This window comes from Malania oleifera, chromosome 8, assembly GCF_029873635.1.
Source record: "Malania oleifera isolate guangnan ecotype guangnan chromosome 8, ASM2987363v1, whole genome shotgun sequence".
NCBI lineage: Eukaryota > Viridiplantae > Streptophyta > Magnoliopsida > Santalales > Ximeniaceae > Malania > Malania oleifera.
In genome coordinates this window covers 9,272,457-9,299,447 of record NC_080424.1, presented here as the reverse complement: position 1 = coordinate 9,299,447, position 26,991 = coordinate 9,272,457, and the positions used below count along the sequence as shown (strand labels likewise).

At 35.2% G+C, this 26,991-nt stretch overlaps 1 protein-coding gene across 5 annotated transcripts; it reads right to left on the bottom strand.

Moving 5' to 3' along the window:
- Positions 1-170: 170 nt before the first annotated feature.
- LOC131161824 (replication factor C subunit 2) lies at positions 171-26,350 on the bottom strand. Of its 5 annotated transcripts, none has more exons than XR_009138624.1 (14): positions 26,075-26,309; positions 25,895-25,973; positions 25,731-25,810; positions 24,392-24,514; positions 24,226-24,295; positions 24,054-24,127; positions 14,413-14,533; positions 14,226-14,288; positions 12,672-12,731; positions 6,896-7,021; positions 6,721-6,804; positions 6,086-6,232; positions 1,213-1,306; positions 696-1,132 (listed from the first exon to the last, which is right to left on the bottom strand). XR_009138624.1 is itself a non-coding variant. In XM_058117809.1 (12 exons), exons 1-12 carry the CDS (start codon positions 26,116-26,118, stop codon positions 6,137-6,139), a joined length of 1,020 nt encoding a protein of 339 aa, XP_057973792.1. In that variant the 5' UTR covers positions 26,119-26,350; the 3' UTR covers positions 5,905-6,136. The 5 variants fall into 5 exon arrangements, 1 of the variants encoding a protein (XP_057973792.1); XR_009138625.1 differs by having other exon boundaries at positions 1,232-1,306; XR_009138622.1 differs by lacking the exons at positions 696-1,132; positions 1,213-1,306 and adding an exon at positions 171-590.
- Between the last annotated feature and the right edge of the window lie 641 nt (positions 26,351-26,991).

The following is a 26,991-nucleotide window of genomic DNA, read 5'->3' as shown; positions in this document are numbered from 1 at the left end:
GTATATACAATGGCAGAAAGGAGTTGTCATTCATTTTGTCATTAAAAGCTCCATTGCAAATTGATTAATTAGCTACTGTCTCACCACAACAATTTTATATCAATGTTGTTACTAAATTTGTCCCAACTCTCTTGATGATTCATTCCAACGTCATTGCAAAATCTGGAATTTATCATCCTTGAAAGATACTTTTTTGAATTAGCAAAGACATCAACAGTTGCGCTATCTGTTTGCAACGAATTATTAGTTCATTGTGAATATAAATGCATATCTTGCAAAGACAAAAATTGATGTATAGGTGCCCTTATTCCTACACTTTTTGTAATTTATTTCATATAAGCATCACTCCAACATCAATCACTTGATCTGATATGCTTTTAAACAATATATATGTATGCATGTATGTATGTATACTGATAGGGGGCAGCCCGGTGCACAAAGCTCTCACATATACGTGGTCCGAGTAAGGGGCAGACCACAATGGGTTTATAGAACGCATCCTTAACTTGCATTTTCGTAAGAGGCTGTTCCACACCTTGAACTCGTGACAGGTCATACGGCGACAACTTTACTATTGCACCTAAACTCCCCTTCATATATAATTTTATAGTGTTTAAACAACCACACAAACTAGCTACTTAATTATTTAAAAAACAAAACAAATCAACAAAAACAAAAGCTAGAATCCAAGTCATAGCAAGGGTATAAGCCAATGTTATAAATCTTAAATAATGTTGAAAACAAATTAATGATTGCATGATCTTCATCACTGTACACACATCAGCTTACACAAATGCTTGATTAGTAGTTGATGAAATTTTCTATTGAATAAATGTGTTGAATTCATCCAATTTTCCCTCAACGCTTTTAATCTCACCAAAACATAAGCATTCCCTATGTGCAGGTAATTGAGAAGATTGGCTTGATACATTGCCAACTAAACCCATACAGACATCATCTTCTTTCGAGTACACCAGACTAAGAACATTCTATACGAGATTGCTCCATTACTAATATCCAACAATGCAAGTTTCTTCTCTGAGTTCACTTTAATCCCTCTCTTTTAGAACATATATAGGAACTTCCTTAGCACCACAAAAGCTTCCTCTAGGTCCTATATGTGTCCTCCAACCTAACAATTTTCGACCATATTTGTCGAGGTAAGTCTCCTTATATCTTCCAATCTACTTTTTCAAGATCAAATTTACTAACCTTTGATAGGTGGTCCCACCTTTTTAAATCCAAAGAGCATGATGTAGAAATGGTAAGTCCCTCTTTCAATGTCAAATGCCTTTCCTTCATTTTTCTATAGAAGAAGATAATTTATTAAAATTGAAGAAAAAGGAGTATAAAATATGGACGATAAGGAATCCTCTCCAACCAATTAAAAAGGCTATAAAAACTGTAAACAAGGAAAGAACCAGCATATGAACAACATACAATACAAACAAAAATCATTACAGTGCTACCTTCTAGTCTTTAACGAGGTTAGACAACAGAAAACCCCTAAAAAAACCCAAGGAGTGAACCTACAAAGTGGCAAGTCACTCTATCCCCTAAAAGTCATGAGGTTAATCAACTATTGAAAATTCTTCTGTCTTTCTATCCACAAGGTCCAAAGGATAGAAAAAGTGGTTACGCGCCATAGAACTTTGCTTCAGCCGAGTTTTTTCTGCATTTATTTTTATTTTATTTAAAAATATTTAAGAAAAGTTTGGGGAAAACTTTATTTCCATATTTGATGCGTCCTAAAAAATATTGGACCATCCAGTATTTTTTAAATAAAAAGACATTAGATTGTCTAGCATTTTTTACAAAAAAAAGACGTTAGATCATCCAGCGTCTTTTATTTTGAGGATAAAAAGGTCATTTCACCTACATACACTGATGGCTCAGTGTACTGACACGTGATGCGTGCCATCCGTCACAAAAAATGCTTTCCTTCCCTTTTCTTCTCCATGCATGTGGCAGGGGGGGATTGTGCCACCCTAGGTGGCCATTGCCACTGCCGCAGAGCTTGCACCACCACCACCCGCCTGCTGCCGCCACCGACCAGCCTCTCCGGCCACTGCCCAGCTCTCTGGAGTGCTTCTCTGGTCAAATCATGCTCTTTCTTTCTCTTGGTTTACCCTCTCTCTCTCTCTTCCGCAACTCCCTCTCTAAATTTCTTCTCTCCTCTGCTGAAACCTCTTCCCTCTATGCTGAAATCTCCTCTCTCCATCTAATTTCGTCTCTTGGGTTCTCTTTCTTCTGTATTCTAGGGGAGTTATAAAGTTCATATCAGTTGAAAAAAAAAATCCAGAAAAAGAAAGGATTTTATTGACTCGAGATCATGCAGTTTCCCACATTTAAATTTAAGATTTTCAACTTTAAATAATTGTGTAAAAAATTATTTCAAATTTTTTTCGTGCTTTAAGCTCAAAATTATATTGGAACTTTGAACAAATTCAAATTTCTAATTTTTTTTTTTATCAAGTTGGATGATGAATTTTTAAAGTTACTTTTTCAACTAATATGAACTTTCTTCTGTATTTAAAAGAAAGAGAACCCAAGTAAAGAAATTAAAAGGAGAGAAAAGTCTTCAGCGGAGAGAGAAGAGGTTTCAGCAGAGGAGAGAGAAGAAATTTAGCAAGAGAAAGAAAGAGAGTTGCAGAAGAGAGAGAGAGAGGGGGGGGAACCAAGAGAAAGAGAGAGCAAGATATGACCAGAGAAGCACTCCAGCGAGCTGGGCAGTGATCGGCGAGGCTGGTCGGTGAAGGCAGCATGCGAATGGCGGTGGTGCAAGCTCTGCGGCAGTGGCAATGGCCACCTAGGGTGGCACAATCCCCCACCCCCCCCCCCCCAACATGCATGGAGAAGAAAAGGGAAGGAAAGCATTTTTTTGTGACAGATGGCACACATCACGTGTCAGTACATTGAGCCATCAGTGTACGTAGGTGAAATGACCTTTTTATCCCTAAAATAAAAGACACTGGATGGTCCAGCATCTTTTATGCAAAACAAACACTGGACCATCCAGCATTTTTTAGGATGCATCAAATAGGCAAATAAAGTTTCTCTCGAGCTTTTCTTAAATATTTTTAAATAAAATAAAACTAAATACGAAAAAAAAAAACTCATCCAAAGCCCCTTAACAACACTCTCTTCCCCATCCATAGAGAAAAAGGCCCTTTTCCTCTTTTTTTTGGGCTCATGACCATCTAATTATATATAGAGGTACTGTTCAACAAGTGATCATTTTTGATAGGGAAGTTATCCTTCCAACAAACTTTGTTAATACATATATACATACATATACATGTGTGTGTGTGTGTGTGTGTGTGTGTGTGTGTGTGTGTGTATCCTCCACCTGTTCTGTATAGACTGAATCCAACATGCATAATTCTGGTCAGATCTTATTTATGCAATTTAACTTGCTCTGATCCCTTTATTAGGGAGCCTATTTGCATTATTGCCTTGTTTATGGCTACCACAAGACTTTTAATAGTGAGTGTTTCACTGTTGGTCACCTTCTTTAAGTTGCTATGTAGCTCTATTTTGCCATGATCAAGTTGCAAACTTCACCTTTAAATGGCACACTGGGTGACCGCCCTGAAGGAGATCAAGCTAATTCAACTTACGATGCTTTTGCCGCAAGAAAACCCATTGTAGTATTGCCTTTCCCCAAGGGGATAGTCCTTAACAACACCAACAAAAAGATCATCTATTAAGGTTGCACAATATCTCTTACGAAATCAAAGAGCAGTATCTTGCTAATTTTAATCAATCTACGCCAATATTCATTTTGTTGAAGGTATCCTAACAAAATATATTAGCAATTCCTAAGGTAATTGCTAAGGCATCATCATAAGGAAATTGTAATCCAAAAATATTTTCATCAGAGAAGAATATTATTGGCCTTGAGGGAAAGCCACTATGTATCTTTTTCTTTATTTTCTTTGGCCTAAAAGCGTTGAGCTAAAGTCCTCCATGCAAATGAGATGTCTTCTTTTTTAGGTCCTCAAGGTATCATGTTGATTGCGCCCATTAGGTTCTCAACATCATCATGTTGCTTTTCTTTCTATTGTTGTTTGAGCTGTCCCATGAACTTCCCCAACAAACCTCACTGAATAAGGGCAATTATCACGTTTTTCAAGTGTATGCAACCTTTAGGTTCATATCATAGTCTCGGTAAAAATAACAATACATATCTAGTTGCCTCTGTTAGAGGCCTAGCTGCAAGGATTTCAAGTAGTGAGTCATGGTGTATTATCTAATATTTAATATGTGTCAATATTTGCTCCTTAAAGGATTTAAGGTAATGAAATGCTCAAACTTTTTCTCTAGGTCGCAGTTCCAATAATCATGGGCATTTTCCCTCTTTCTACCTCCCCTTCCGAAGATGTAGGGTGAATTTACCAATTCTTTCTCTCCTTATCTTGTCTCTTCTTAGCTTAACACTAGGCCTAGCTTTCATGGTCTTCTCCATGTTGCAATACATCTTCAGCCTTAAGAATAGCTCAATTGACGATTTTGGGAAACTATTGGTGAGAGAAAAGCAAAAATTTGAAGGTTAGAAACAATACATCAAGCAATCACTATCACTCCGTGGTCCATATTATGTATTTCTAAGGCTTCAACAGTTAAGTACCTATATTTTCTCACAAATCCATGAGAATAAAAGAAGTTTCTGCCATACTCCTACTACTAATGAAATGGTTAATGAACATGGTAGTAACTTGGATAAAAGAGCATACTGAGGATTCCTTATGGTCAAAGTACTATATATTGGGCTAATTTCTTCGTGATTGTGCAAAAGGCTCTACATATTATCACTTTAGGTTCTCCGTGAAGAACCATCAAAGCACTAAAAGTCTCTAGGTGATCAATATGGCCCATGCTACTATCGCAGAATTTAATGGATGACATTCAAAAACTTGGGGCAAAAGCCTGTCAACAACTCTTCTAGCAAACAGAAATTCCACTGACAAAGGGATAAGGAATTGATCTAACTATTCAAACTACTTTCTCTAACTTCAGAGATTCACTTTTTAGCTTTTTGTCAATCACAAGCTCCAAGTCAATGTTAGAGGGCCTTCTACTCTTCATTCATAAGTGTCCAAACTACCCTAACCCTCGAAGGTCTTTTCTCCAACCTAGGTAGCCCTAGGCTTGGGGCAAGTCATACAGAGCTTGTATGTCATGAGCTAAGAGACTCATTTGCTCTTGCATAACTTAGGACTGCCTTAAAAAGGCCATAAGCTGCCTTGAGAGGGCTTTTAGATAGGCCAGCCTAGTGGCTCCTAAGAAAAGAAATTAAATCTTGAAGGATCATCATGGTTACTTTTAAGACCTTGATCATTTCGAGTGCTTCAAAGGGATTGAATCAAGGCATGACCATTTGTTCTGTTTCCTATAGGAGCTGCCAAAATATTGATATTGTTTTCTGTCAAGGTGGAATAGTGTTTACAGCAAGCCTTACAAAGAACTCTTAAGATGATCACAGCTCTAAAAAAAGAACAAAATAGAAAAATAAAAAATGAAAAAACCCAATGCTTAGTTATTAAAAGAGGGAGGGGAGGGGGCATTCCAGACAGCTTGCATATTGAGCAGTTTCTTCATCATCATGACAAGTGCAAAAAGGTTCAAGCCATCCATAAAATTTAACATAATTTCCAGGGCTAGATGTAACATAGCATGCAATATTAAATTTTGGAAATGATTTTAGGGAGGTCTAGAACCGTGCCAAATAAGCACTAATTTGTTGCAAAGTTCAGTAGGATCATGATTATCCTTTTTTTCTTGAGCCATTATTTATGGCATGGCTAGTAAATCAGAAAATGCCCCTTCATACCTTCAAAATTTATAGAAAATGATTCTTCAACCACCAGAGAGACGTGTTGATGAATGAGATCCAAAGGGCACATTAAACACACAGAATTTTCATTAAGATTATCAAACATACAACAGATGCAGAGCAGCAAAAGCACATGGCCTGCAGATTGATGGGTACATGCTGAAACCTTTGAAAGCATTTGGACTCTTTTTACATAAGTTCAACAGGAAAAATCATACTTTTGGGCTTTGGGGATTGGAGATGACTCACTTGTTTTCAGATGGTTGTCTTTTAATCTTGCATCTATCTGCCCAACACACCCTATGAGAATTCCTGAGGCATATTACAGAGAGCTCTCATGGCACTGCTTGCCACATCCAGCAACTGTAAATACTCATCAGCTCCATCAACAAGACACTACAAATCCCAAAATAGTGAAAAAAAAAAAATTACGTCAAATAAAAGCTTCTGCCAAAAACTTCACGAATTTTTCTTTTAAAATAAAAAAATTGCTGCTAATTAGCCGCAAAACCACACCACATAATGCACCCAGAGTAGACCATTTGTAAAAATAAAAATAAAACAAATAAAAATTAAAAAAAAAAAAAAAAAAAAGGCAATCAGATTAAAGAAATATCTTCATCCAAATTTGGTTTAACTTGAAAAAAGGGGGGAAAATTGCTGATGTCACTTTCTCAAAGCTCTAAAATGGATTCCTTGATCAATTCACAGCAGAAAAACAGAGTCCAAAACCATTTTCAGGGGTAATCATGAAAAACTCAAGACAGACAGACAAAGAAATTTGACCATGATTGATCTTCAGGATTTTGCAGATAGCAAACTCATAACTTAAAATCTTTTGAGCAGCTTACATGAAGTGGAATAATCTAATCAAGATGAATAACCTTATCTGATTCACCCATTTTCTTGCAAATCCTCGCCTTCTGTTCATCTGTTATATCATCTGCTTCAATAATCTGATCAAACAACTGGAAGAAACAATGTATCAGTATGGGATTATCTAACTGTTGACAATTGAGATGAATCAATAATTTTAGTTCAAAATATCCAGAACAAGACCTGAGAAAGCATTTGAGAAACTGGATATCCCTCTGCGATTACATTATTGACTTCCTTGTTTGCCAAGTCAAAATTATCCTTCTTGCATGCAGTGAAAAGATTTTGAACAACTTCATGTGGGACCACCTGATAGATCAAGGTCCAGGAGTAGGAGACAATGGACATTTTGTAAAAACACAGAAACAAAAAATGACAAAAATGACTTAATATGTAACATTCTATAAATGCATGAAAATTACGGTTTCACCCTAGCTTGTGAAATTGACCAACATCAGACTTATATGGCCTATTATGTTCGCAATTATGAATTAATTATTAAGCATATTATGTTTGTCCTCTTGTAGAAGGTTAAAATTGGTAGCACACGCCTGGGATTGACTGCAGAGGCATGCAGCAGGCTGTGATGTTAAAAGAGTTTGCACTTGATGGGCTCAAATCAAGGCTCACTAATATGTAACGTGGCATTTTCTCATTGGAGGATGACATCTCATATCCATTTGCCTATCAATATACCCAATTATTTTTTAAAAAACCTGGACCTATGACCAACCTGAAAGTCACAAGTTGGTAGAATTAGTGAGATTAAGCCATTTACATACATAAAAAACACACACCTGTGAATGTATGTATGTGTCTTAGAGATAATAAATGTCACTAATGTGTATGCTCCCCAATTAGGATTAGCAAAAAATCTCATAAAACAGATTTGGGAGGATGTGGATAGTGTAAATGTTATACAAGGGACATCAGGGCTTAAAAAACATTCATAGGAGCTTATCTGGAGTCCTGGACATATTGGGAAGGACAATAAAGGCTATGAGCAAATACATGAAGGCCAAAGATAAGGAGGTAAAAATGAGCCCGGTGATTTGATTTTAGATTTCGCCACATCCTATGAATTGGTTACATTGAATACATGCTTTAAGAAAAGAGAAGAACACATAATAACCTTCAAAAGTGGATGATATAAAATTCAAATAGATTTTTTCTTAAATAGGAGTGGGAATCGTTTATCTTGTAAGAACTATAAAGTTATCCAAGTGAAATCTTGACTACAAAACATAGAGTACTAGTATTATATATATGTACTAAGAAGTGGAAGAGAAAGAACAAATTTGGTACAAGAGGACTGGATGATCTAAGGGAGAAAATATAGTCAAGGTCTTCAATTTCGATTTCGAGTCAAATTTCGAAGATCCAAAAGTACGGAAATTTCTATTTCAATGTCAATTTCGATTTCGATTTGAAAAAATAACGGAAATTAATAGTAAAGCATGGAATTCTTTGTGAAACTATAGAAATGATTAACAAACATAATAATATAAGTTTTAGGGCTAATATATTACAAATTAAATACATCTATGTTTTGTATGAGTGGAAATGTTGTAAAATAGTATGTGTATCAAACATATTTGTAAGATAATGTACATTAAACATATTCAATTAATACAAATGAAATTCATAAACCATTTAAATATTATTTATTATACAAATAATGATAATTTAGACATGAATGGTTAAATAAAATGTTACTGTAAGCTTACTTTTTCATATAACTTCAAAAGCACTTGTAATAATCTTTTGTTTGGATCAAATAAATTAAGATAGAAATTTCACTTCACTCTTAAATTTCTCATTTGAATTCTGACAAAATTTCGTTGTATAGTTAAAATTTTGATAAGTTTCGCTAAAATTTCAAGATATCCATAAATTTCAGGGTGATTTGTTGTGGTTTCAACGAAAATTATGCGAGACAGAAATCAACTACCATTTCGAATTCAAGGGTGATGGAAATCAGAAATTTCGACAGAAATTTCAACAATTTCGTGGAAATTTAAGACCACGAATATAGTAAAATTTATAGATAAAATGATCGAGGAGGGGGATTAGATAATAGGGGATAAAGGAGATGCGAACAATCAATGGAATAGGATGGCTAACTTAGTTAAAAAGATAGAAAAAAAGATTTTAAGTGAATTTAGAGGAAGATTCTCAAGCAGTAGAGAAAGTTAGTGATGGTCAAGATGTCCAAAAAACCGTAAAGACAAAAATAATTTAGTACAAAATATGCCAAAATAGAAGAAGCATAGAGAACCTTGAAGAGTATAAAAAGGCAAGAAAAGATATCAAAAAGACCATTAGTGAGGCAAAACATAGAGCTTATGATAATTTATATAACAGGCTAGATACAAAAGAAGGAAAAAGGGGCAAATATAACATGCTAGAGCAAGAGAAAGAAGGTGTAAAACTTAGGTAGGTAAATTGTATAAAAGATGAAGATGATAATGTCTTGGTTAAAGAAGACATAAAAGAAAGGTGGTGAAGATACTTTGATAAATTGTTTATTGTTAAATGAAAATCAAATTGAAAGTTTGAAATTAGATTTGACAAATGAGGAAAAGACAAAATATGAGATTTATCCATAAAATTAGAGTCCATGGGAAGTAAAGATAGAAAGATAAAAACTAGGAAACCTATAGGACCAAATAACATCTCAATTGAAGTTTGGAAATGTTTGAGAGATATTGTAAGTGTATGACTAACAAATCTTTTTAATGATAAATCAAAAAACCAAGAGAATGTCGAAGGAGTGGAGGAAAAGCATAATAATACCTTTATACAAAAACAAAGGTTATGTTCAAAACTATAATAACTACCACGAAATCAAACTTATAAGTCATATAATGAAACTGTGGAACAGAATAATTGAACAAAGAACTAGGTTAGAAACGAGGGTCTCCAAGAATCAATTCAATTTTATGCCTAGGAGGTCAACAACAAAAGCTATTCATCTTCTAAGAAGATTAATGGGAAAAATTTGGGAAAAGAAGGAGGACTAGCATATGGTTTTCATTGACCTTGAAAAAGCATATGATAGAGTACATAGGGAAGTCCTTTGGTAGGTTTAAGAAAAGCAGGGAGTATTCAATAGATATATTGATGTCATTAAAGATATGTATGATAAAGTGACAACCAGCGATAGGACTAATGGAGGAGAGTCTAAAGAATTTCCAATCACAATAAGGGTACATCAAGATTCTACGTTGAGTTTGTATTTTTCTGCTTTAGTTATCGATCAACTCATTAGGAATGTCAAAAATGAGATCCCATGGTGTATGTTGTCTATAGATGATCATTCTAATTGATGAAAGTAGGAGGAGAGTAGCCCGGGGGCATTGGATCAGGTGGCAAGGGTGCGCTTGGGATGGGCCGCTTGCCGGTATAAGTCCCAAGTTCAATTCCTACTATCCACAATCAAAATCCGATTTACTCCTGCATTGGTTGTGGGGCTGGCGAACGTGGGCATGGGATTAGTCTAGGTTAGGGCATGGCACCCGATGATCCTAGGACACCTGACGTAATAAAAAAAGAAAGTAGGAGGGGAGTAGAATATAAGTTAGAACAACGGAAAAAACTTTAGAGTCTAGAGGCTATAAAATAAGTAGAAATAAGACAAAATATATGAAAATGTAAACTTCAGCCACATAAATAGGAATATTGGAGATAAGATTAAAATTAACTAATCAAGAAATTAATAGCACTAAAAGATCAGATACCTTGGATTTATCATACAAGCAGAGGCAAAGATCGAAGAGGGTATAATACATAAAGTTAAAGCATGTTGGATAAAATGGATGAGTGCTTCAGGCGTGTTGTGTGATTATAGAATACCCATAAAGTAAAAGGAAAGTTTAATAGGGCAACTATAAGACCCGTAGAGTTATATGGATCAAAATATTGTCAACTAAGAAACAACATATACAAAAGGTAAAAGTTGCAGCAATGCAAATGCTAAGGGGATGAGTGGGACAACTTTAAAGGATAAATTAACGAAGGAGCATATTTACAATAAGGTGCAACACCAGTAGAAGATAAGATAAGAGAAGGGCGACTTAAATGATTTAGGCATTTGAAACATAAGATAAGTGGTGCTCCAATAAGGAGGAGTTAGTTATTATTAATGATAGTAAAAGGGGTAGAAGTAGACCTAAAATAACTTGGAATGAGGTAGTGAGAATGGATCTAATAGCTCTTAAGCTAACCAAGGGAGATGCCCTAGATTGTGTGAATTGTTAGAAAAGGACTCATATAGCCAACACCACCTAGTGGGACTTCTGGCTTCTAGTTGTTGTTGTTGTTGTCATCGTATTTCTTTAATAACTAGCATTCAAATAAATATAACATTTTCTCTTATTAAACTAACACAAATATTTGCTCGTTGTATGTTCTTTCATTTTGTTTTCTGTAGTTTCCATGCAACTGATTTGGAAACAAAAACACATCCTATTGTTTGAAATATAAACATTAAATTTTATATTTCATTGTATTTAAGATTTCTAGTCTAAATTTCAGTTATAATCAATAAAGTAATGAAAAGTAGCAAATGCATGCTTCTTCTCGCCAATAGAAATTAAAGAACACAAGATGATATCAAATACTTAGTATATATAAGTTTAGATAGATTGAAATTTATTGAAATTTCAATTAACGCATTAGTATGTAATTATAGGATCCAACGAATCTATATGTTTTTAACAAGTTTGTCATGCAAAAAAATGAATTTATGGGTATGGTGTCTACATAATATCCAAAATGCCCTCTACCATTATCGGTATACTAATCGCCACCATTTCTTAAAACCATTATTATGACCTTTAGCTCTAAAAATAAAACATATTTATTAATAAGATTAAATAATATACACAGATTTAGTCAAAATTATTCACTTACATAATCTCACATACAAACAAACAACACACATAGGTACAAATTTTACCAAAAAGCTGAAAACCAGACTGAAACCAAACCATTTGATACCTCAGTTCGGTGTTCCAGTTTTGGTCTTCAGTTTTAGTTTTGAATTTCATAAAAACTGAGTTTCAGCTTTGGTTTCACTAAAAATCCAAACCAAAAAAATCAAAAACTGATTATTATTATTATTATTATTATAAAATGCTCATTATTAATGCAGTACCGCATATATATGTATTGTTATATATATTATTTCTTTAATCAAGTAATTGAAAATGTTTAATATTTGGTTTCATAAATTAAATTTTTTGACTTATTATATTTGAATTTTCATTCAACTTGTTCAAGAATGAGAAAGAAGGAATAGGTAGGGGTTTTATAAGAAGCAAGGTCCCACAGATTCTTCATCTTAGCAATGTGGGACAAGAGAGGAGTGGAGAATGGAAGATCCCAACTTTTGTGTTTGGAGGTCCCTCCCCCTCCTATGAAAGTCCATCTGGACCTTCCATCTCCTACACCAATTAGCCCCTTCAATTATTCTACATTGATAGGCCACGCTGGTCTACATTTCATATGGGCTTTTTCTGCACACTCTTTTGGGCTTGTGAACCCTTTGCATTTGACGATTTAAAATTGGTCGTGGGCCTAGTTTTTAATATTTTTTAAGACTAAAAAACATAAAAACTGAGAATAAACCAAACCAACTGTAAAAATTCAATTTAAGGTTAAACTAAACTGTCAGTGTATGGTTCAGTTTCGGTTCGAGATTTTAAAAGACCAATTTTTTCAGTTCAGTAATTGGTTTTGGCCGAAACCGAACTAATTTGAACCAATTACACCCCTACACAGGCAACAAGAACGCAGGAAATGCCGCCTAACTAATTTTCATCTGGAACTATGACTTACTTCATGTTAGTCAAGAATTCCAACAATCAGACGTGGTAGGTGAGTTGAGGACAACTTTTAGGAGAAAAAAGTAGGGAAGGATTTGTTCTATTGGAAATTTGATTCTCATTTAACTCACCCCAGATACACTGACTAGGTCCTTTGATGATATAGATGACCCAAATAGGCGTGCAGCTCCCTGAAATTCACAACAAAAATGTTAAATTTACATCCAAGGTTTGAATCTTGTCCAAATGGCAACCTAATTCCATTTCCATATAGATTTCAACGAAACAAGTAATCAGAAGTTGTTCTTTAAAAGAAGATGATGAAGAAGAAAGAAATAATTAGCCCTCCCCCACCCCCCACCCCCCAAAAAAAACAAAAATATTTAAAGCATGGTTCCACTAAAAATGTCTTCACCAAGACTTACATAAATTCCACGTTTGCGTGGTCATATAAATATGGCACCATTTTAGTGCCTACATTAAATTCATCTAGAGAAAAGCCGTTCGTCATAGAAGCAAAAGCAAGATCATTTTAGGCTTCAGACATCAAACCAACCTTTAGCACTAGAAATAATCTTCCAAGATTTCAACATTCAAGTCCTTCAATAAAAAAAGGGCAGAAGACACTAACCATTGTTGAGGTTTGGCAAAAAGACACAGACCTTCCCTAGGGTTTCAAAAATCTCAGAGACTTCCCTTGAATTTTCAAACATCCCACAGGCCACCTTTGAAATTTGATTTTTGAGACATTAATATCACTCAAAAGACTTGTCTTTTTTTCCAAATATAAGGTAAGTTTTGTGTCTTTTCAACAAACCTCAAGGGAGGTCTATGGAATATTTGATACCTCAAAGGAGCTCCTTGGGATTTTTGAAACCTCAAGGGAGGACCATGTCTTTTTGCCAATCCTCAGGGGAAGTCAGTGTCTTACCTATAAAACAATCATTCAGTTTGTATACATTAGAATGCCACACAAATACAATCCTAGGCCAGAAAACTCTTTATTCAGCAAGTTTATCATCATTCCAACTGAGTGATCTAGTTGAGCATGGCCCCGTTGGACCCAAATATGAGAGAGAGAGAGAGAGAGAGAGAGAGAGAGAGAGATGTGACAAACACTTCATGTTTGGAAGGGACTCTTTTAGAACCAGCAACATTTAACAACAACAAATCATTTGGAGCCTACCACTGTAAAGGAAAGGGTAGAAGTCAATATTTGCTAAAGCAGTTTCAGCTGCATGTGACCCTGCAGACATCTTGCGCAAAACGTCTTTTTGTCCTCAGATCAAGGCCAAATATTCATAATTGGAATGTACACTTTGACAAACAAAATAACTTAACAACAAATCATTTTCACCTGCCCCCATAAAGAAAAGCACAGAAAATATTTACTATGGAGCAATTCAGCTGCATTGTCAAAACTTCCACAGATGCGCTACTTAATTGGAGCCAAATCACTAATGAGGCAGTAAACAACTGATAGAGAAGCTGGTGTAGAATGGCAGTCAAGAATGCCTTCTCGATGTATACCAGTACAGACATACAAAGTGTTTTGCCATCTAAACTTCAAAAAATCATACATGAACAATCAAAAAAATTACTAATTTCTTACACATAACAACAGCTATAATGAGTAAGGATTACAAGCTTAACCTCATCATGGGGGAAATATTCCTCATTTTTACCTGCAAGTATGTTATAGCCCGACGGAGATCACCTTGTGAGATAGAACTTAAGGTCGAAAGAGCCTACAAATGACATATTGGAATTATGTACAAAGATGTTAAGAAAGCAGTGAGTGCAAGAACACGCCCTTTGACAACAAAACACTATATTCTTATAAAAGCATCAAATCATTAAATCCACACACACCTCTGGATCAAGATTGAGGCCTTCTTCCTTACAGATGTGCAATATACGGCTACTCATAATTTCCTCTGAAAGTGGCTTGAACCTAAACTTTGCACATCTAGAAGCAAGTGGTTCAATAATTCTGCATAAAATAAAATAAAAATGAAAACCATGAAGTCCTCAAAAAATTACCACTTTGATCATTTGGACTCTTATCATAACATAATATGAAGTAAAACCACTTCAAAATTAATTTGGTTTCCAATATATCAGTAAAATGGGAATGATTACAAAAGATATAATTTATTACTCATAATTACTAAAATATAAAATTGGAGTTGGCAACAATACAAGCATCAAAACCTGAAAACTAAATGAATGTTTATTTTTGTCTTTGAATCAAATAACAACTAAAATGTATGAATAAAATCATAGAAATGCAAAAGAATAAAAAATAAAAATTAGTAAACATTATAATGAAAAATATAAATTAATTATAATTATTATACTTTTAAACTCAATTTTTGGTGCTCCAAGAACAATCCTATTGTATATGACAATTGAAAAATGGTAAAAATATAGTTTACATGACCTATTACTTTCCAATTTTTTAGAAAATTTAAAAGATATATTTATTTTAATTTAAATTCACATACTCATTTTATTTTAGTTTTTTATTTTAAATTTGTGTATAGAATGATTAAATCTACAAATGCGAAATCTAGATATTATAAACACCATGATAACACGTTGCTACAGCAACTAAAAACCCAAAAATCTGGTTTTCAATTTTTGTCACAACAAGAAAAAACCTAAAAGAGAAAACTAGTGACGTACACAAACGCGCTGCCATCACACTTTACTACAACAAAAAACAAGAATGATACAAAACAGCCCTCGATAAATCTAAACAACAAATCTGTATTCTAATTCATCACCACAAAAAGAAATGGAGTAAAGAATAAAGATTGTGCAAGCCAATTCTTTGGGAAACAGTGAAAACATTAAATCTCTCTCTCTCTCTCTCTCTCTCTCTCTGATGTTCTAATTCCTATCCATCCTCCTTCTCAGACTTCTTATGGCTGAACTGTGCTGCTGGAATTTTTTATGTCCATTAGCACAAAGTGAAAACACTTCATTGAAGTTAGGTTTGGAGTATCCTCAAGCTCAGGTCATTTTTCTTTTATTTTCTTTTCTTTTCTTTCCTTTTCTTCTGGTTTTAGGTTCTTGTATTAGGTGAAAGGGTTTATCTGCATTTCTCAATTTAATTAAGATTGAACTCAATGATGATGATGAGGATGGTTATTATACATTTAAAAGAAGGTGTCAAAGAACTTTTAGATTAAAAGGATTTTCTTCGATGAATAAGAATAACAATGACAAGAAAATTATGATGCAGTAGTTCTGCACTTTTACTAACAAAAAAAGTGTCATATAAAAAATATTGAATTTAATAATTGAATTGCTAGATTTGATGATCTGAACAAAAATGCACCATGTTGCGAAAAGTTTAAATCAATTTGGGTTTGCTAAGTGTGATGACAGCACATTTAACAATACATTTAAGAAAACTAGCAACATACACAAACGCACTGTTATCAAATTTTTCTACAACAAAAACAAAAATTATACCAAACAGCCACTGAGAAATCTAAATGTTAAATCTCCCTCTATCTCTCTCTCAAAACTCAAGAAAGAAAACTCACTGTCATATGATGGTGATGCTTCCCTCCCTACCTCCCTCCCTCTCTCTCTCTCTCTCTCTCTCCGATGTTCTAATCCTGTCCATCCTTTAGTTTTCAGTTTTTAACGCAACAGTCAAAGCCCAAGAAAGAGAAAACTCACTGTCATGAAGATGGTGATGGTTTCCTCCCTCCCTCCCTATATGATGATGGTTATTATTATATGTTTAAAAGAAGATGTCATTGCACTTCTTAATTAAAAGGATTTTCTTTGGTGAATTAATGACAAAAGAAAATTATGATGCAGTAGTTCTGCACTTCTACTTATAAAAAATGTGTCATATTGAAAATATTGAATTTAAGAATTGGATTGCTAGATTTTGTGCTCTGAAAAAAAAACACACCATGTTGTGAAATGTTTCAATCAATTTGTGGTATGCTACGGCATTAGCATTTTCTAGCATCTACAACCTATCATGACATTCTGACAAGTTTCTGTCATGTACTTTGCTTCTATAATCAACATTTGTCCCATCTATCAGAGCATTTTCCCAAATCCAACAAGCATATATACATTATATCAATGTGACCCCAATCATACAAACAAATATTATTACATAATACGTAGATACAAAAGTTTTCACTGATACAAAGTATAACTCTTTCCTATTACTATTTTGTTAGTACTTTATCTTTTGTTGCCCTCCCAAAATCTGTTTTTGAAGCTCTGTCTCATTCTGGGAGCAGGAATGCAATGATTGAAGAGATGCATGCACTACAGGATAGTGATACTTGGGAATTGACACCTCTACCTCCTAATAAGTCTATGGTTGGTTGTCGTCGGGTGTATACTGTGAAGGTCAATCCAAATGATTCCGTCGTTTGATTGAATGCCTGCCTTATTGATAAGGGATATACTCAAGTGTATGATTTGGATTATTTTGACACATTCTCTCCAATCGCTAAACTTGCTTTAATATGCATCTTCATCTCCTTAGCCACTACTTGTCATAGGCATTTACATCAATTAGATGTGAAGAATGTTTCCAACATAGTGATCTTCAAAAGGAGGTCTATATGGAGCAACCACCTGGGTTTGTTGCTCAAGGGAAAACAAGCTTAGTGTGTCAGCTCAAGAAATCATTATACGGTTTAAAATAGTATCTGAGAGCATGGTTTGGTTGATTCCGTGTTGTTGTACTTGAGTTTGGCCTCCAATAGTGTTTAGTGGATCACTCTGTATTTTATCACCATACTCCATCTAACAAGATTTTGTTTATTGTGAGTGCGGATGCCAATGTGATTACTGGAGATGATGACCAAAGCATCCAGGATCTAAAGCTTTTCCTATAGACTAAATTCCAAACCAAGGATTTGAGACCGTGGAAGTGCTTATTGGGTATAGGCATATTGAGATTTCATATGAGAACAATTTTGTCACAAATAAAATTGTTCTTGATCTTTTAGATAAGACTAGACTTTTGGGATCCAAACCTGTTGATACACCCATGGATCCCAATAGTAAGTTAGTGTCAAATATGGGTGATTCATTGCCTAATCCAAGACGATATTGGAGACTTACTGGCATAGTAGTTAAAAGCGCGCCCCTAGGCGCAAGGCGCAGTGAGGCGATGAGTCCGCCGCCTCATACCAGGTGGGGCGAGGCGACCTGCAAGAGGCGACCCCAGGCGAGACGAGGCGCAGTGAAGCGCGAGGCGCAGTGAGGCGCGCCTGTGTATTTTTAAGCCATTTAAAGGAGACAAATAGCCCAAGCCCCAGACTCGTATCCCTTATTCGACTCAAACGAACAGAGCCCTAGCCCCTTTCGACCCTTCAAAGCCCTTCGTGAGTTCGTTTGCGAGCCTTTGAACCAGCCGGAAGCCTTCGCGACTTCGTCTTCGAGCTTCGACCAGGATCGTGAGTTCATCTTCGACATTTTGAAGAAGCACGACCTGCGCAACTTCGTTTCGAACCAGCCGGAGCCCTCGCGAGTTCGTCTGCCTGCCTTCGAAGCAGTCGTGAGTTCGTCTGACTGCCTTCGAGCACGACGTGAGTTCGTCACGTCGCCTTCAACACTTCGAACCTTTGTAAGTCTTCTTCTTCTTCTTCTTCTACTGCTGCTGCTGCTTGCGTCCCGCTGCCTGCTGCTTCTCTTCTCTTCTTCTTCTTCTTCTTCTTCTGCTGCTGCTTCTCTTCTTCTTCTTCTTCTTCTTCTTCTTCTTCTTCTTCCTGCTGCATGCTTGCTGCGTGCTGCTGGCTGCTGACTGCTGACTGCTGCCTGCTTGTTTTCTTCTTCTTCTTCTTCTTTATATGTAAGCTTACTGTTTTTTAATTTATAATATTTAGTTTAATTAATGTAAGCTTATAAATTATAACTAATAACATAATATTTATTTTTTTCACAGAAATTTAGCTACTGTTTTTTAAGTTATAATATTAAGTTCAATTAATGTAAGCTTACAATTTATAACTAATACATAATATGTATATTTTTTACAGAAATTTAGCTACTGTTTTTTAATTTATAATATTAAGTTTAATTAATGTAAGCTTACAAATTATAACTAATACATAATATTTATTTTTTTTACAGAAATTTAGCTACTGTTTTTTAATTTATAATATTTAGTTTAATTAATGTAAGTTTATAAATTATAACTAATACATAATATTTCTTTTTATTGAAATTTAGGTACTGCTTTTTAATTTGTTTGGAAATGCATTATGTAAGTGTTAAATTATAAATATATGATGCATTGTTTTTTCAGTTAGGATACGGGATACCAAGTCTAAAATCTTAAATGGATTCTAGTTCTGGATGTGAGGCCTCGTCAAAGAAAGATCCCGCATGGAAGTATGCACATTTGGAGGATCAAAAAAATAGAAATAATTTGACTTGCAATTTTTGTGCTAAAGTCACAAGGGGAGGAATATTTCGAGCAAAACAACACATTGTCGGAGGATTTCGAAATGTGAAAGAATGCTCTAAATGCCCTACTCATGTACGTGAGGATATTAAAGAGTATATGTTGAAGAAAGATATGGAAAAGGAGGAAAATGAGTTATTGCCCGACTTTGATGATATAGATCATTACGGTGAAGATGAAGAAGATGAAGTTCAAGAAATTGACATTCGTGGCAAGAGAGTGTTTACTAGTGATGGAAGTAAAAGATCATACCAATCCAACTTGAAGAAACCAAAACAGAAGGGGCCTATAGACTTGTTTTTTACTCCCGATCCAAAGAAAGCGATTCAAGCTAGGAAAGAAGGGAAGATGAAGCAAACATCAATAAATGAAGCGTGCAAAAAAGAACTTAGAAAAAAGGCAATGGGAGATTTTGCTAGGTGGATGTATGATGCTGGGATACCATTTAATGCTGTACGTTTGAGCAGCTTTGCAATGGCACTTGAATCGATTGGACAATATGGTCCTGGAATAAAGCCACTGAGCTATCATGAAGTGAGAGTTCCTTACCTAAAGGAGGAAGTCAGTCGAATGAAAGAGTTGTTGAAGGTCCATAAGGAGGAATGGACAAAATATGGCTGCTCAATTATGTCTGATGGTTGGAGAGATTCAGTTGCTAATAAGGACATAATCAACTTTTTAGTGAACTCTCCAAGGGGATCAGTATTCATCAAGTCTATTGATGCTTCTAATATTGTCAAGAATGCAGATAGAATGTATAGATTACTTGATGAGATGGTCGAAGAAATTGGAGAATCAAATGTGATTCAAGTGATAACTGACAATGCGTCAAACTATGTTGCAGCAGGTAAGAACTTATTTTTAGAACTACTTTCTATAGTGTATATATTGTTTATTTTAATATTTTAATGGCTTCATTCCTTGATTTTTCAACAGGGAGATTGTTGGAAGCAAAGAGGCCACATTTATATTGGACACCGTGTGCTGCTCATTGCATTGATTTAATTTTGGAGGATATTGGGAAGATGCCTTCAATTCATGCAACTTTGAAAAGGGCAATTTTTTTGAATGGCTATATCTATAATCGTGTTGGCGTTGTCAACTTGATGAGACAATTCACTGGAGGAAAGGAGTTGCTAAGACCTGCAGTTACAAGATTTGCAACTGCCTTCATCACTCTTCGTTCAATCCATCTTCAAAAGAATAACTTGAGGAAGATGTTTACTTCTGAAGATTGGAATACTACTAAATGGGCAAAGGAGGCGGCTGGCAAAAGAGCAGCTACTATTGTTTTGATGCCTACTTTTTGGAGTACCATCGTCTATGCTCTTAAGTTAACAGGTCCACTTGTTCGTGTACTCCGTTTGGTTGATGGGGAAAAGAAGCCTGCAATGGGATATATTTATGAAGCAATGGATAGGGCTAAGGAAGCCATAGCTAAGGCTTTTGGTGAGAGAGAGGATAAATTCAAGGAGGCATTTGAAATTATTGATACGAGGTGGGGATGCCAACTCCATCAACCGTTGCATGCAGCTGCACACTACTTGAATCCAGAATTTTTCTATTCAAACCCCAACATTTTGCAAGATGAAGAAATTATGACGGGTTTGTACAAATGTGTTGGAAGGTTAGTGCCAACTATTGAAATGCAAGATAAAGTTTCAAATGAGTTGGAAAAATACAATGCCGCTAGTGGCGTCTTTGGAATTAGTTTGGCAGTGAGACAAAGGAAGACAAAAGCACCAGGTAAAGTGGCATTTGTACTACCTCTTCATTTTTGAAAATTATTTTTGCTATTTACCTAGTAGGTATTCATTTAAAATTTATTTTATAGCAGCGCAATGGTGGATGGCATATGGATCAACAACTCCAAACTTGCAAAAGTTTGCTGTGAAAATTCTTAGCCTCACGTGTAGTGCTACCGGCTGCGAAAGAAATTGGAGCATATTCCAACATGTAAGCCATTAGTATATCATGGATTAATTATTAAAGAACAAGAACTACCAATCTACTGCTTTTTAGAATCATTATTAACCATATTACTTTAAACTTTTTGCAGCTTCATAGCAAAAGGAGAAATAGGCTATCCCAGCAACGCTTGAATGATTTGGTATTTGTGAAATATAATCGAACTTTGAGGCGTCGATACGACAAACGTGACACCATTGATCCCATCCTCCTAAAGGACATTGATGATAGTAATGAGTGGTTGATTGGTAGGATGGATGGTGATTCTGATGAGGATGATGAACTAGTGTTTGAAGATGATAATTTGACTTGGGATTCTGTTGCTAGAGCCGCTGGACTAAATAACCCCCCGCATCACACTAGATCAAGAATGCCATCATCGTCTAAAGGAAGAGGAAGGGCTTCATCTAGTAGTGCAACCACTGCTACGGGTCGGACCACAATGTTGGAACTTGTAGATGAGGATGAAATCCAAGTGGATAGTGTAGAGGAGACGGAAGAGGAAAAAGATGTTGGAGAAAACAGTTCTAATGATGAAGAGGAAGATGATGATATCTTCACCGACCTAGTTGATGATGAGTGATGAGTGATGATTGAGGAGGATTTTTAGATTTTATATTTTGAAATCTTTTATTGTACTCTTTTCTTTTGATGTTGAACTATGTTGAATTGTTGAGGCTTTTGGGCTTTGTCTTGGCAATTTTATTAAATTTTCAATTTTTTTATTGAATGTTTTGACATTTTAAATTCTAATATGACTAGATATTCATATGTTCATATATAAATTACCCCAAATAGATATTTTACACCATTTTAATAATTGTGCGCCTCACCTTCGTGAGGCGCGCGCCTTCGCCTCGCGCCTCGCGCCTCCGCCTCAAAGACCCTTTGCGCCTCGGCTCGCCTCGCGCCTCTGACTACTATGCTTACTGGAAAGTTGAAATATCTCACAATCAATCGACTAGATATATCTTTTGCAACAAGTGTTGAAAGTCAGTTTCTCAATTCTTCGAAAACAAGTCATTAGAATGCAATAATTCGCATCTCAGGATATCTCAAAGGTGCACATGGGATAGGTCTCCTAAATCAAGATCGGGTCACACTCATATTCAAGGATAGAGTAGTAATTTAGTTTCTTGGAAAAGTAAGAAACAAACGGTGGTGGCTAGGTAGAGTGTTGAGTCAAAGTATAGGGCTATGGCTCACATTACATGTGAACTTTTTTGGTTGAAGAACATGTTGGAAGAGCTGAGTTTTCCACATTCTCAGCCTATGAAGTTGATGTATGACAATCAAACTATTATCCATATTGCCACCAACTCGGTCTTCTATGATTGGATGAGCACATTAAAATTGATTGTCACCACAGCCTTAAATTTCCACAAAATTGTTGAAATTTCCAATTTCTGTGACCCTCGAAATCAAAATGGCAATCAATTTCCGACTTGCAAAATTTCCATCGAAATCTCCACGAATCATCTGAAATTTATCGAAATCTTGAAATTTTAGCAAAACTTGTCGAAATTTGAATTATGCAATGAAATTTCCTCGAAATTCAAATGACTGATTTAGGAGTGAAGTGAAATTTCTCTATTGAATTATTTTATTTATTTTTATCGAAACAAAATATTTTTACAAGTGCTTTTGAAATTATATGAAAAAATAAACCTACAACAATATTTTATTTAACCAATCATGTTTAAATTATCATTATTTGTATAATAAATAATATTTAAATGATTTATGAATTTCATTTGTATTAACTAATTCACTAAATATGTTTAATGTACATTATCTTACAAATATGTTTGATGCACATATTATATTACAACTTCTCCACCTCATACACAGTATAGATGTATTTACTTGTAATATATTAGTCCTAAAACATACATTATTATGTCTATTAATTATTTCTAAAGCTTCATAAAAGAATTCCATGCTTTACTAATGATTTCCATTATTTTTCCAAATAGAAATCGAAATTGATATCAAAATTGAAATTTCCGTGAAAGTTTTCGTACTTTTGGAGCTTCGAAAGCTGAGTCAAAATCAAAATGAAAGACCTTAATTGTCACTTTGTTTGGGAGAAACTTGTACAGAAGCTCATTACGATCACTCATGTGAAGTCTGATTTTTCAACTTGGTGATTTGAAGCATTGAGAGGTGCTTGTGTGAAATTCATTTGTACAAGCTGGGAGCATATGATATATATATATATATATATATATATATATATGCTCCAACTTGAGGGGAAGTGTTAATTTTTATTTGGTCATTTTGCATTATTAAAATGTGTTAAGAGTTATGTTAGTAATTGAGAGTTATTAAGGGTATTATGGTCATTGGTATTGTATTTGACATATATTATAAATAGAGGGAGACCGATTATTGAGGTTAGGTCTTCCATTTTACACAATTATTCAACACCTTCGATTTACCTTGTAGCTACAGGAAATAGACAAGTGCAATCGGTTGCAGGTTGCAAGGCATTTTGCAATAATAATGATTTAAAATATTGGTGAAACGGTATAACCTATGAATTTTAAAGTGGCATGAACTTTGAAGCAACATTTTTACTGACAATCACTGTTCAGACTTGGAATAGAAGTGCAAATAGGAACAGGTTACAAATACAGAATCAGCGTCACTGGATTAGATTATTACAGTATCTTACAGACTCACATTTATCCGTACAAATGGTCGCAAGTTGCAAGGCATTTCACAAGAATAAGGACTTAAATATTAATGAAACAGCATAACTTATGAATTTTGTAGTGACATGAACTTTGAAGCGACATTTTTACTGACAATCACTGTTTAAACTCGGAACACAAGTGCAAATTGGAACAGGTTACAAATACAATGCCCGAGTCACTGGATTAAAGTGTTACAGTATCTTAAATACTCACATTTATCAATCCTAGCATAAGGGAATAAACATATCTATTCTATTCTTGCTACCCACCCATTCCCCCAACATGAGAGAGAGAGAGAGAGAGAGAGAGAGAGAGAGAGAGAGAGAGAGAGAGAACCATGACATATTGCATGAAAATAGGGGGAATAAAGACAAGAAAAAACACACCTGCTGATGTAGTTACAAATGAAAAAGAATCTTGTAACTTTGGAGTAGGTTTCCATTGTCCGCCGCAAAGCATTCTGCATTGTAAGAGGCAAGTGGCGTTGCATTCCTGGCTTTTTTCCTAGAAAATTTATCAATAGTGCTCATAGAGGAACTCTTACTGCTACAAGCATACCTGCGCATCTTCAGTCATTGAATCAGCTTCATCAAGGATGATTATCTTATAAGGTGGACAAGGATAACCCCTAACACATGAAAGCAAAGGCATAAAAACCAAGATAAGGAAAAGCATATATGAACTAAACAAGCAAAGAAAATAAATATGAGTCATTAGTACGTACCCCTGGCGCTGACTAGAACCAACAGCAACAGCAGCAAAATCTTTAATCTTTGTTCTAACTACATTAATCCCACGATCATCACTTGCATTCAACTCAAGCACCCTAGACTTGTAGAGTTCAGGTCTGCAGAATACAGTGGCCTCATTCAGGCAAGCAAGAAAATAGTACAGCAGGCCAAACTTAAAGTGTACATGCCACTGTGTAATATGACTGACTAGTAGTCAAAATGATAGCCTCTTGTGGATGAGGAATTGTTTAAGCCGCCATCCAAACCTAAAGGGCACTACAGAGTCCACTCATGGGCTAAAACATGGTAATCTCACTCAACAAGAAGATGTATCACCGGATTATAGCCTTGAAAATGAGATATAGTGCACAAGGGTCAACAAATTAATGAACTTCCCAAAAGTGCATTCTTTCAAATAAAACATAAAACCAAAAAGATTTGAGTGTTTCAAGAGGTCTAGACATCAAAACTATGACATAAATGATTGAGCAAACGAAAAACAAGCCTTAAGAAACCAACTTTATAGCTGGCAAAAGATTCAAATCTTCGTCATGTAGCTTAGAAAAAAAATTTCGCTTGTAAGAGGGTTTCAAGAACTCATAAGACTCAATTACCATGTTACTGCTATGAGTAAATAATGTGCTTAGAGGCCTTGGATTTCTATGGATTTGGACAAAATGAAATACAAAATTATATTGAATTTTGTCCAAATCCACCCAAACCAAATCTAAGTCCTGAAATAAATGCTCCTAAATGCAGCCTTAGTTTGTGTTTGTTGAAACAAATTTCAAGCTTCAGATTTTGATTTGTGTAGATTTTGACGAAACTCATTACAATTTTGTATTGCATTTTATCCAAATCCTCACAAAATCCAAATCCAAGGACAAAACTCCAAGCTCCCAAAAAATGGGGTTACACTCCCAAAGAACCCTACACTAGCAAAGTGGGGAACTTTGTGGGTTAAATCTAAATGCGCAGTCAAGATTTGATTCAATGAATGCCCATGTCCTCTATAAGATAAAATTAGATCAGTTGACAAACTTAACTTTAAAATTATCTTGAAGGGGAGATGCTCCATTAAAAAATATGGCATCCAATCACTATTATTTTTCTAGGGACGGGAACAATTCTTTAGCTGGCATTTTCGTCGCTCCTTAACAAAATTAGCTAGGAAAATGCAAATGGTTATTAGGGATATCCCAGAATAGGGGTCATACCAAATAGAACTTAGAACCCAAAGCAATTCACAATCATTGTGACAAGTTAATGACACCCAAAATCAAATGCGCGCACGCGCGCACACAGAGAAATATGAATGGAAGGCAAGAATACCCAAAAAGCTGATGAGCAATGGCGAGTGCGGTGGTGGTTTTGCCCGTGCCGGGTGGGCCGTAGAAAAGCATATGCGGACACTGCAGAGAAAGAAAATATAGGGTAAAGTCCGAAAAATTAACTATAGGGTTCTAGAGAAAGCGATCGAGAGTACCCATTATTACATTTGTGGTCTCGAGGGTGTTAGTGAGGACCCGGACGACCTCGTCCTGGTACGCCACATCCTTGACTTGCTTCGGCCGGCTGATTCAGTATTCAGCAAAAACATGGAAAATATGTTACGAAAAATATGTCCAAAAAGAGGGAAAATCGAAATGCCTAAACAAGTTGAGGAAGACTCGTACTATTTCTCCACCCATGGCTGCGAGCTCTGCAGTAAAGGCGCCATCTCTCACTCCCTCTCTCTCTGTCTCCCTCTCTCTTGTCAACTATTATTTTTTCCCGCTTTTATTGAACGTGGGTGGTAGACTGGTAGACCATGGCCATGGCAGGATGAAGGAAAATTGCTGGCAGTTCTAGGGCTTTTGCTAGTCAGTATTGCAGTAAAGCCAGCCCAAAAGCCCAGTTAAGAGAACAATGGGCCTGATACGGACTCGTATTGTGCGTTTGATTTACTAACTAAAGAACATTGGACTACATTGAATTGGATTGATGATAAATAATTATTATTAATTTTAGTGATTCGGAATTTCAAACCTCATGCAAACCCTCCGGATTAGGGTTGTTTGTGGGTCAGTTTAAGTTGGGGTGAACTTGAACTTTCAACCAAACTAATTAGGTTGATTTTAAAAAAAATAAAACTCAAACCTACGTAAAACCATACTGGACGTGATTTTTTTCTTTTTTTCACGAAAAAAAGACGATACCTTTATTTATTTATTAATAAACTCTTACTTTTGGCAGAGGAATACAGTGATTAAAAGATAAACAAAAAAGAGATTACAGAAAAATAAAATAAAATTTTCCCAAAAACAACACCAACAACCAATCAAATCAGGATAACAAAACAAAACAAAGTTAACAAAAAAGATAGAAACACAAAAAACAATCATAAACAAATAGAGGTAAGAAACAAATAGCATAGAAAAGCATTAGTAAAATTGAAACTATACAAAACATATTTAAATGATATAAGTACTCATAGTTTGAAACATAGAGATTGAGTTAGAAAAGGTTTTTGCAATTTGCGACGTTCAGCTTTCTCAACTTTGGATTCATACTGTGAATTCACGTAATTGAACCATGTGACCTACCACCCATC